Raw genomic sequence first — 12,817 nt, 5'->3', positions numbered from 1 at the left:
CCTCACCTCCCCTCTCCCACCCACCCCCCCCCCTTTTTTTCTTCCTTTCTCACTATATATTGATGCCCCATACACAGCTATGCTGTGACAAGTTCTCAAAACATAAAAATCAGATTCCGGAGGAATCGAACATTACACATTTAGGGACACACTCCCACTACCTCAAAATACCAAAATCAGATTCTGTAGGAATCGCATATGACCTATATTTTATTTTATTTTGTATATTAGTGGATTATTATATCCATTCTCAAGAAATAAAAATCAGATTCCGTAGGAATCGAAACCAATCATTACACCTTGTTCACTTAGGTACCTAAATACGTTATATAGGTACGGTTTATTATCTATGGACACATCATTGGAGTATCTTATCTTATTTTATTTTATTTTTGGATTGGACCAGCGTTGTCGCGATATTTATCGTTACCCTGTAATTATTGGTGTGGAGATGTCCTTATACACGGACAAAACTCCACTCTGTAATGAGAATAATTTGTTACAAAGGAAACTGTCTAGGTAGAGCTGAAAAAGGATCACAACGGGAATAGCGACTTCTTTTGAAGGTTTTGGTTCCTTAATTGTTCCGAATTTATGCTTGGAGAAGTTGCAACTGATAGTAGGAGGATGTCTGAAATACACAGCAAGATATTGTATTTTATTATCATTACTGTTAAGATTATTTATTTGCACATATAACATTGTATCGGCTTGGCAAGCGTCAAAGTACACCAGTGGCTCCACAACCCTTAAAGGGTTATGCCAACTATCTGGTACAATGTTGCATGGAATTTTTCTTGTAAAATGTTATCTTTATTCTATTCGAACTGGCCTGGTAACTAGGTGGAGACGAAGTTCGGTCAATTCCATGCTAGGTACTTAATAATAGTTATTATGTAAATTGTTCTCAAACCTGCATCAAACACAACAAACCAGAACAATCAAACCAATCAAAGCATAGTAACCTAATTTATGATATATATCTAATAAAATATGTTGTACCTTTGAGGAAAATAAATCTTATCTTATCTTATCTAATTTCAACCAAGCCACTTCTAGCAGCTGCTGTAATCTTAGTAGGATCAACATCCTCAAAGTCATCTTCCCAGACCATAGAGGCATCAAGCAGTTGGGTGAGATGCTTCTTAATTGTTTTTGCCATAGTTTTGGAGACTGTTTTCTTTACAACAACTGTATCTGTGTTTTGTAGAGAAAGAGCTGAGTTGTTGGTTGAGGGTACTGGAGTTGTAGGAGCACTAATATACTTTTCAAGATCCCTAATGGTAGCATTAGCTTCATCTTCCTCAGTACCATCAGTATCAGAGACAAAAGCAGAGGAACACTTGTTTTATTAGCATAATTAACAGGAGGATCTTCAACAATATACTCAGTACCAGTAAGATCTATATCATAATCATCTAATCCTGAGGCACTTCCAACAGATGATTCTGGTTCTGTTTCAAGAGCTTCAATCCTTCTTGATAATTCCAGTGATATGTTGATTGCTGTTTCAGTTGATGATAGGCTAAATCCATGTAATTCAGAAGCATCAGATTCAGACATTGGCTTATAGTAACTGGTCCACTAGATTTACTATGTTTACTGTTCTGACCTGCATAGTATTTCAGCTAGACTGCCCACAGGTAGAATTTTAAAGTTTGTTTCTAGCCATTCTGTGTTGACTTCTGCAAATATTTGAACTTTATTTACACACAGTTTCTTATTCTTATTCAATAGTTTCTTACATCAATGGTGCGGTAAACCTAAAAAGAATAGACCATTAGACTAATCCAGATATCCTTTACAATAAATATATGCATTTGATTTAAAATTTAAAATGTTTAAAATTGATAAAAATAAAACTTTTGGAATGATTTTGAATTGAATATTTTTTAGTGACAGAAGGTCAAACTTTATCTGCTTTTGTAAAAGAAATTGATTGAATTTGAATTATTGAAGAAAGAAATTAAAATAAATTGGTTTACAATAATAATTAAACTTACATAGTCTTTCTCAAGCATCTTTTACTTCAACATTTCTTGGCTGTCAACATCAATAACTTCATCACTCATAGCTTCTTCATCATTACTTTCATCATCATCTTTGGTATCATCATCAACTATATCATCATCTTTGGTATCATCATCAACTATATCATCATCTTGATCAGATCATCAGCAATCAACTCTTATCTCATCCTCTAGTACTTCTTTGTCAATTGGTGCTCCTTGTCAGCTTGTGATTGTCAGCAGCTGCAGCTCTAAAAAAGATATACTTGAGGAGCTGGAAGATGATGATAATGAATCATCAGTTATTTTAAAGACTTGACTTAAGATTCTTTTGTTCAACACTATTAAAGATGACTTAAAGGACTCAATTGCTGATATTTATGAAATTGCTAGTTTCAAGGCTCTTTAAATTTGACTCTTAAATGTATGTACCTTTTTCAAGTGGCAGTTTTGCTTGTAGGCCACTTCTTGCAGGGTTCCCTCTCTACTGGGCTGGCTCCACTCCAAGCCACTCCTAAAGATCATCAGATTAGGATTGAATGGATACATAATCATCAGACAATTTAAACTATTCAGTGCCAGATTCAATTTTAAGGAGATCAACTTTGCTTGCATGAATTTGATTGCTTTAAACATCAGATAGCATTAAATTAAACTTTACACACCTGCAAGCTTCCCAACTCAAGCTCAACCCTTGTTTGGTAGGGTGTTGGGGATTTGAGTGCCAGACATTTATCCACAGTTGACCAACTCTAGTGTTGCTTGATCCTCCTCTCTGAACTCTACCAGATCATCTCTGTCACCATCACCATCAGCAGCAACAGTCCTTAACAAGACAAGATCAGGATCAACATCAACAATGCCTCAGCCCCACCTCTCTTGGCTACTGAGCAAATTGTAAAAAAGAGTCAAAATTCTACCTTTTTAAATCTTTGGTTTCTTTCAGATTGTTTCATACATTCATTTTAAATAAAACACTTAGGATATCTGGAAATAAAATTAACAATTAATAAGGTCTATTCATAGATTATCTTTCCTGCCTATGACTGCTAATTTAAGTTAATTTAAGGGAATTAAATGCAGCAAAAGCAAAATCAAGAAAAGAATCATTTAGACTTTTACATTTACAGTTACATAGAATCATTAAGATTGGCATCCTATTTACATAAAGCCTTACTCAAGCTAAACAAGTTTAAATAATAATTTCATAACTAAATCTTCTTGATCTTTGGTGGAAATAATCATCTGGAGGATCCTCTTGACAATGGGGACTCTTCTGCCAATGATGATCTAGAAAATTCAGAAGATTAAGGTGAAATTCCATTTTGCTGCTCTAGATGTACATTCTGTACAGCGGCTACGCCCATAGAGGCCTCTAGTGGCACTTTAAATGTTGTCTATAATTTTCTAATAATTTAAGTGCTGCGTTTAAGTCTTATGAAAAAATATGATATAAAAGATCTTTAAATCCTTTCAATATCTTTAAAATATAGCACAACAATTCATTGGAAGAAACTGGAAAGTTGTTATAATTTGTTTAATTAATTGATTTTTTTTGTATGATTTAAGGAGGTTATTGTGAATGTAGATGGAAATGAGACCCAACTCACGATCATAGAACAAGACGACAGCTCTGGTTTGGTAAGTAGTTTGTTGCATTACAAATCCAGGGAGTAAGGGAGGGGACAATGGATCGAATATTCAATTTTTAGGAGTCTCAGACTTTGGGGACTGGCTTAAAGGGAACATGCAAGAATTTAGCAGTTTCTAACCAATCTTGGGGACCAATTATGAATGACGTCACGCAAAATCATGCATAATCTCGCGGCAAACTAGCACGTCAACAAAAAGATAAACAATAACAAACAGACAGAATATTTTGATTTTGAAAATTATTTTGTAAATTGAATCATTACATTTTTTAAAAGCGAAGCTTTTCTATAATTATTAAAAGCGAAGCTTTTTTATATTTAGGATTGGTCCGTCCGTACGTCCGTCCGTCCGTCCGTCCGTAACGGATAGCTTTTTTCGTTAATTTAGACATGTTAGAATTGTCCTATCGATTTCAAATTTTGCATGGCGATTCTGTTAGTAGTTAGGTACGATTTAGAAAGCGTAGCAACTCTATAATCATTACCAAAATGTCCGTACGTTCATTTTAAACATATTGATTTTTTTTACTTTTTTAAATAGCTTTTTTCGTTAATTTAGGCATATTAGAATTGTCCTTTCGATTTAAAATTTTGCATGGTGATTCCTGTAATAGTTAGGTACGAGTTAGAAAGCGTAGCAACTCTATAATCATTACCAGAATATCCGTACGTCCATTTTAAACATGTTGATTTTTTTACATTTTTAACAACAAATTTGTATGTGACCTAATTATCCGATTGGTCTAATTTTTGGTATACTGATTCCTAGGACAACAAAGTACAATATCATAAGCAAAGCAACTCTATAATCAAGTCCTAAAAATGTAAATATGTCCATAATCATTATCATGTATAAAGCAGTTTTTCAACAAATTTACTTACAAGTTTGCTTTGACTCTTATACATTCGCATTCTGATTATTCAGTTCTGACATTATACAAGTGTTTATGTCCGTTTGTCCTTCCATTTCAGAGCTTCGCTTTTATGGATGTTGTCATCCTTGTTATATCTAATTCTTGTTTAATGTTAATTCATTCCGATTAGTGCGTTGTAGAAAGAAATTATATTAAGATTATTAGTTATTATGAGCAAAGCCTTCCTATAATTAGGTCCCGCACATTTGTACGTCCGTAACGGTTAGCTCTTTTCGTTACTTTAGACATGTAAGATGTTTCTTATTGATTTAATGTAAAGGCAAACGTTTTTTTGTCTTTAGCTTAATATTTCTGTAATTAATGATCCGATTAATTTCAAAAGAAGGTGTATCAACTTTTTTTTTATAGCTAGCCGGTTCTTTTAGTAAGTAGTAGATGTAAAATTTTTCATAGAATTCAGATATGCAATCGGTTTTTTTGTAGACCTCTTATTTTTTAAGTAATTTAAGTTTTTTAAAAAAATAATTAAGTCGGTTTTAAGGTACTAAAACGCAACAAAATAAAAGAAGAAAATGGCCAGTAAGAACAAAAATAGTAAGATCTTTAATTTGACACCTTACTTTTAAAATTCTGTTGAGTAATTATTGAAAAAATCTATTTTTCTAACCTTGGTTTAATAAAAACTTTAGACCTAAATATTTTCTCAAACAGACATAAAAAACATGGGTTCATATATACCTTTAGAATCAGAAAAATATTACGAATCCATTGTAAGCAAAATTGAAAAAAAGTAAAAAAATTAAAAATTAAACAAATGGCCAATTGTATTTTTTGTTCAGGCAACACTATCGTCTTCCCTTTTTTACCCCCTCTTTACCCCCTTCCCATTTTTATACTCAATTCAAGAATTAAGACGTTGCCTGTACAATATAATATGATATTTTCATATAATTCCTTTTATTGTAGTTTATATACTATATTGTAAACTTTTTTTTTCAATTTTGCTTACAATGAATTCGTAATATTTTTCTGATTCTAAAGGTATATATGAACCCATATTTTTTTACCTGTGAAATAATAAAATTAATGTCAAAGTTTTTATTCTCGTGGGTTTAAAAAAATCGATTTTTTCAATAATTACCTGACAGAATTGAAAAAGTAAGGTGTCAAATTAAAGATCTTACTATTTTTGTTCATAATGGCCATTTTCTTTCTTTTTTTTGTTGCATTTTAGTACCTTAAAATCGACTTAATTTTTTTTTTTAAACTTAAATTACTTAAAAAATAAGAGGTCTACAAAAAAAACCGATTGCATATCTGAATTCTATGAAAAATTTTACATCTACTACTTACTAAAAGAACCGGCTAGCTATAAAAAAAAAGTTGATACACCTTCTTTTAGGGAAAATTCACGAAGTCCTGAGTTGTTCAAGGTTTGTTTATCATTAAAATCTCAAGATGGTGTTATTTTATTTTTCTGTCCTGGATGCTAGGAGCGCAGCTACCAGTTATCCTAAGATATGTTACTTAAACCTTAAGATCTTTAAAATTAAGATGTACTTATGTTCTCAACTATTTTATTATGTAGTATGAAATTTTGACGCAAGGTATCTCATTTTTATTTCGTTAAATGAAATAACTTAAGTTAAAAGTTCTGTAGGAAGGTAATTGTTTTAGTAAGTTTTGTAATGTAATTATTTAAAGGCTTTTTCATGTCTAAGCTTTTTAATCAATACAATAAAAAAATTTGGGTAAAAGAAGTTGTAAAAGTAAAATGGTATGTTTCCTTAATTTTCCGAAGTTTAAATAATAACAATTATGGAAATGAATTGTAAACAAGGGATTTGATCTCTAGAATCTAAGGCTTGTAGTAAAGCATCAGTTTAAGGATGGTGCATTTCGAATTCAAAAAGTCAAAAATTTCCACTAAAGGTTGCTATATTGCAAATACTTGTTTAATCTGGAAATATCTGGGTTTTCAACCTTAAAGGGTCACAACTATAAAATTGAATTAACTGCCCATTGTCCCCTCCCTTACTCCCTGTTACAAATCACTTATGTTGTCTTTTATCAGTTGTAACGCATTTTAGTAGCAAAGTTACTCTATAAGGATTGTGTCTGTATGTATGTCATTATATTTTAGTTTTTTCCGAGTTTTATTTTTAAATTGTCTTTCTCCTTACTCCTTTACTATATTTTTTTATAATTTTACCATCCCTCCCCTTTCCCCTTACTTTCTCTGTCCCGTTTTGAAAATTAAAACACTATTGATGTTTTTCTTTCTCTAATTTTCTAACTCATTGACTTTTTATAGCTTTCCTAATTTCTGACTTAATCGTCATTATTTAAAAAAAAATAATAAAGTAATATAACATTAATATGATGATGTCAATATTTAAAACAGATTTCTAAATAATTCCTATACAATAAAGTTCTTAGAATTAAGTACTTGCATGTGTCTAATCATTATAAACTCAGAGAACAAGACATACTAATTTAACTATGCTACTTTTAACATATTCTTCTATTCAGTTGAATGAGTTGATAATAAAAGAATGTCCTGACGCTGCGCTTATTCTATTTGCTCTTGACGATGAGTCTTCTCTGGATGAGGCAGAAACGATCCTTAAAATCCTTCAGAAAACTGAGTTCCTTTTCACGCAGGTAATTTATCTTCAGTCTGTAAGTTTTTTATATATGTTCGATCATGTTTATAGCCATAACTATGTGAAAAATGCTTACAAAACAGATTTTTTTAGACCTATGATAATAAAACAGCTTATTTACAAGCTCAAGTAATCAGTAATTTCTTTCTATTTCATGGTTAATCATTGAAGAATCATGGTCAGGTTAAATTCAGGAATAAAGCGAAATAAATCTAAAATAATATTATTATTTTTTTTTGGGGGGGGGGGGGGTGGGCAGATAACGAGGTAGTCAATTTCGTTAAGAGTTGCCCCCCCCCCCCCAACAACAGCTGAATATCACGTATAGGTTTGGTGATTTCTTTCCAAATTAGTTTCGTTGTTGGTATAAGCTGGCTAAAGTTAATTAAGATAAGTGAGGAAAAGCTGTGGCTGCAAAGCACTGCAAAAAAAGAGAAAACTGAAAGAAAGTTTCTTTAAAAAATTGAAATAAAAAATATATTGATTAGAAATCTATATTTTGAAATATGTATGTCATACAACTTTGAACAAAAGAAATTTTAATTCTATTGAATAGAGTTGTTATCAGTATGGCTGAGAACCGATTCTTAACCACCGGATTCTTATCGGTTTCGAAGCAATACTATATTTTGGCTTCCCGTATCGCTTCGAAACGTATTAATATCAGGTGGATTAGGACCGGTTCAGAGTCATACTGAATTAATATGTCTAACATCGTATTATATCCTGTTTTCTACGGATATAAAAACTGTGGTTTTAATCTTATAATTGTACATTTTTTTATATCCGCGGAAAGGTGTTTATAATACGATGCGAAAAATAACTAATCTTTTATTCATAATCAAGTAATTTCAATAGTTGAATTAATTAAAATTTTGATTGAATACAATTTTGAGTAAATTTATGTCATTGATTCAAATTTATTCTGTTCTCATAAAATCTAAGCAATTATATCTGTTAAATTCAGTTATCCTATTGTACAAAGTGGTAAGCCTTTTTGTCTGTAGCGAAGGATCTCGCTAACCACTGAACCAATGTGTTCCTCCTTGATAGTAACGCTTCTTATAGGTCCATGGAAGGTTTTTAACTATTTTCGGGAAGGGCATCCTCATCAGCCCCCCAAAAAATAGACGCCCTCTCTAAATAAAAAATATTTTTTTCTTTTTCTTTTTAGATCTCACTAAGAAAACTGGGAGGTGGTCGAATTATCCTCGCAATTTAGGTTTCTATTGGCGAAGCCGCTAGTAGTAGGTTATTCTGAACAATGATAGATTATGATAAGAAATTTATGGTTTCTTCGCCTATTAGATGTGTACCCCTTAAATATGTTAAATTCCTGTAGGAAGCCATTAATTCACGTGTACTACCATCCTCCGTAAATTAACCTTTTTACGCTGTTTTTAAAAGAGAAAGCTTTTCTATAATTAGCTTTTTTCGTTAATTTAAGCATGTTAGAATTGTCCTATCGATTACAAACTTTGCATAGTGATGCCTGTAGACTGTAGTAGTTAGGTATGATTTAGAAAACGTAGCAACTCTATAATCGTCACTTGAATGTTTGTACGTCCATTTTGAACATGCTGATTTTCACTTTTTTAAAACAAATTTTTATGAGACATAATTATCCCATTTATCTGTTTTTTTAATATTATATGCGAAACATCTCTATAATCAAATTCTAAAAATGTAAGTATGTCCATAAACATTGTTCTGTATTTAAGCAGTTTTTCAACAAATTTACTTACAATTTTGATTAGACTTTTATACATTTATATTCTAATTATGTAGTTCTGACACTCTACAAATCATGTTCGTTTGTCCAACCTTTTTAAAGATTTGCTTTTATAAATGTTGACATCCTTATTCATACATAAATTTTTCATGTGTGTTTTTGTGGACAATATAAATAGATGTATAAGTAAGGTTAGAAAAGTACTAGTAATTTCGCCCCATATGGCCTCTTTGCAAATTTCATAAGAGTTAAGTTTTTTTAAGTTAAGTGGTTAAATATTTTCCAAGGGATATTTCTCAAAGAGGGATTGGTTGGTTACCCCTCCTTCTCCATATTAAAATATACAAAATAAACAACCAGCTAGAAGCTATATGCAGCATACACCAAACCCATTATACGAATAGAGATATATAGTAGACCGAGAATGTACGCAATTTTAAAAAGTGCACAACAAATAATTCCACCAAATACTACTTTATTTTTTTTTAAATTACAGTTGGTTTCAAAATTCTCTCTTTTTTAAATCACGAGAATAATCCATATGCACATAATTTATGTGTACTGTACAAAATTTTACCACAAATATAGAGCCATAAATTCATAAGAATAAGGAAAAAAGATTATGAATTATTGAAAACAATAATTTTCAGTGTAAATAATTTAAGCATTTATCTAAAAGTGTATTGTTTAAACCAAAATTAATTGCTTATTAAAATAGTTTAGAAATTCAGAAGAAAAAAACCATGTATAAAATAAAAAAAGTAACAAGATGTTTCTCTGTCTTTTGTGTGTCTGTTTGTACCGAGTGATCTTGTTAACCACTGGATCAATATGGTTCCCTCTTATTGAAGTGAAGCTTTTCCTAGGTCCTGGAAAAGATTTATAACTATTTGAGGGAGGAAACCTCCATCCTCCTAAGATAAATTACCCCTGAAACAAATAACCCACTTACTATTTTTAAAATTAGTATTAAAAGTGAGAAGATGAGTGACCCCCCTTTCCCTTTAATGCCCATATATGCCCCTAGAGCGTAACCGCTGGGAACATAAGTATAAATTAAAGATTAAAGACTTAACATGACGTATACGTGAATGATTGTATAGCTTAATTAAATTATAAAATAGATCAAATAAGTAAGCAAAATTTTGTAATTACTCTTATATAATTCAGTAAATATTTTATCTATAATACAAAGTAGAACGATGTCTGTCTGTCCGTCTGTCCGTCTGACCGTCTGTCCGTCCGTCTGTCTGTCTGTCCCTTAAGATCTCGGTAACCACTGAACCGATCGGATTCTACTCTTCAGGGTATCTACCTATTGGTCCTGTGGTGGTTTTAAGCTATTTTCTCGGGGGGTGGGACACCCCCAACCCCCCCAAAAACCAAAAAATCCCCCCCCATTTTTTTTTTTTTTTTTTTTTTTTTTTTTTGAAGGAGTTTCCATGGTCCTTTATGGTCTCTCGCAATAATTTTTTTTTATCACCTCTTGGGCAAAGCCCCTAGAGGCTAGGGGCGAAGCCGCTAGTAGTTATATAATTAAACTATCTTAATGAAACTTAAGGTAAAGAGTTATTACACTTTAAAAGTTCATGTTTGTTTCAATTTCAATTAGAAATGAATTTTAAATGATTTGTCTGTTGCGAATTTACAATATATGATCAAGCAAATGACTTTTCTTAACATATTTTGAATTCAATGTTTTTTCTATTATAGGCAGCTATACTGGTGGCAAACAAGGTCGATCTTGTTAGAAGCAGACTCATAACATCTACAGGTAAATACATTACAATAATAATAATTATAAGATATGCTTTTAGGTCAAGTGCAGTTGACGGAAAAATGTGCCTGGTAACGAATATCTCAAAAGATCAATGAACTTTAAAGGCTTCTAACGACAAAGGACGAAGTCATTAATCAATAATGCACAGTTATCTCGCAGTACACATAAATGCGCAAAAGGCTATCTTAAATTATTCTTATGACGTTTAATACGGTGTCATCATCATCATTGCCTTTTAGTTCTCGGCAGAACGTAGGCCATGCACAATGGTTCTCCAATCTTCCTTTTTTTGGGCACGTTTTGAGGCATTGCTGAAAGATGGAATTTTCTTTTCTTTCAGTTCACTTAAGAGTTCTCTCCTCCAGGTTGTTTTTGGTCTACCTGGTTTCCTCTTTCCTACGTTGGGGTTCCAAGTCAAGGCTTGATTGGTTATATCATCATGCTCTTTCCTTAGAGTGTGCCCCAGCCATCTCCATTTTCTCTGTTTTATTGTCAGTTTAATGTCTGACATATCACTGTGCTCTAGAAGCTCAGCATTTGTGATCTTATTTGGCCAAAAGATCTTGTGGATTCTTCTTAGACATTTATTGACATATGTCTGTAGCTTGGAGACCACTGCTGTGTTTAGGAACCAAGTTTCAGCCCCATACAGCAAAACAGAGAGAACATTTGACTTGAACAGTCTTAACTTGGTCTTTATGGAGATGTTGTTGGAATTCCAAATTTTGTTCAGGCTGGCAAAGGCTGTCCTAGATTTGTTAATTCTAGCTTTAACATCTGTTAAAGTGCCTCCAGCTTCATCAATTTTACTTCCAAGATACTCAAAACAATCTACATCCTCAAGAATTTGGTCTCCAATAGTAATTGGTTTTTGGGAATTTGCATTTAATCTGAGTATTTTGGTTTTAGGAAAATTTATTTCTAGTCCAACTTTCTTGGAAGTTTCAGCTATCCTGTTAGTCCTTCTTTGCATTTGACTTCTATTGCTTGTTAACAAAGCGATATCATCAGCAAAGTCCAGATCTCCTAAATATTTGGGATTGCCAAATAGCTCCCAACGAATGCCATCATTACTTTCACAGTTCTTCATGATCCAGTCAATGGCAAGGAGGAAAAGGAAGGGAGAAAGAAGGCATCCTTGTCTGACGCCTGTTACAATCTCAAAAAAGGTTGATAGTTTACCTTTATACATTACATTTCCACCTCCTTTATGATAGATAGCTTTAATGATATTGATTATCTTTTCTGGAATGCCATAGTGTCGGCAGATTTTCCAGAGAGATCTTCTGTCTAAAGAATCAAATGCTTTTTTGTAGTCAATGAAGTTTACAAAAAGCTCAGAGTTCCATTTCTTGGATTGCTCTATGATGATTCTTAGAGAGGTTATCTGATCAATAGTGGAACGGTTTGGTCTAAATCCAGCCTTATTAGGTCTTAGCTTTTCATTAACCTTCTTCTTTATTCTATTAAGAAGAATCTTACTAAGGATACGGCCAGGTACTGAAAGGAGCATTATCCCTCTGTAGTTTCCACATTGGGTCAAGTCTCCTTTTTTGGCTAGTATTGAGATATGTCCATTCTTCCAGTCCTCTGGGCATAACTCATCATTCCATATCTTTGTGATCAGAGGTAGGAATGCCTCAGCAGATGTATCTAGGTCTGCTTTTATGACCTCAGCTGGGATGTTATCAGGTCCAGCGGCCTTGTTATTTTTCAAACTTTTAATGGCCTCCTTGATTTCCAATAGATTTGGCGCTCGACAGTCAATGTCAAGTGCATCTAAGGGTGGAATCTCAGTTTCTTCCTCTGGAACTGGAAGATTCAGCAGTTCAGTGAAGTGCTCTGCCCATCTATTTAGAATATCTTCATCAGTTTTAAGGAGTGAACCATCCTTGTCCCTGATGTGTGATCCTGATTTGTGTACTTTACCTGCAATGCTCTTAGTAATCTCATAGACACCTTTCATTCTATTTTGATTAGCAGCATTTTCTGCTTGCATAGCAAGGTTTTCCAAGTGTTCTTTTTTGTCAATTCTGACACTTCTTTGGATTTCCCTGCTAAGCATCTTATACAGGTCTTTATCTTCTGGAGAGTTTCTAGAGA

The 12,817-nt window shown here is 32.7% G+C and overlaps 2 protein-coding genes across 3 annotated transcripts in view; one reads left to right on the top strand and one right to left on the bottom strand.

The window, feature by feature from the left end:
- LOC145322067 (uncharacterized) overlaps nucleotides 1-12,817 on the bottom strand; it is a 148,813-nt gene that overhangs the window by 93,345 nt on the left and 42,651 nt on the right. The gene's annotated exons all lie outside the window — the stretch shown is intronic.
- LOC145322059 (uncharacterized) overlaps nucleotides 1-12,817 on the top strand; it is a 69,900-nt gene that overhangs the window by 27,761 nt on the left and 29,322 nt on the right. The window contains exons 13-15 of the mRNA XM_080163831.1: nucleotides 3,579-3,650; nucleotides 7,069-7,200; nucleotides 10,648-10,708. Coding sequence (XP_080019957.1) covers nucleotides 3,579-3,650; nucleotides 7,069-7,200; nucleotides 10,648-10,708 — 265 coding nt within the window. The remainder of the gene's footprint in view (nucleotides 1-3,578; nucleotides 3,651-7,068; nucleotides 7,201-10,647; nucleotides 10,709-12,817) is intronic.

This window comes from Acartia tonsa, chromosome 1 (assembly GCF_053477335.1).
Source record: "Acartia tonsa isolate MP-2025a chromosome 1, ASM5347733v1, whole genome shotgun sequence".
Lineage (NCBI taxonomy): Eukaryota > Metazoa > Arthropoda > Copepoda > Calanoida > Acartiidae > Acartia > Acartia tonsa.
The sequence above is the reverse complement of the archived record's forward strand: the minus strand, read 5'-3'. Positions and strand labels throughout refer to the sequence as shown.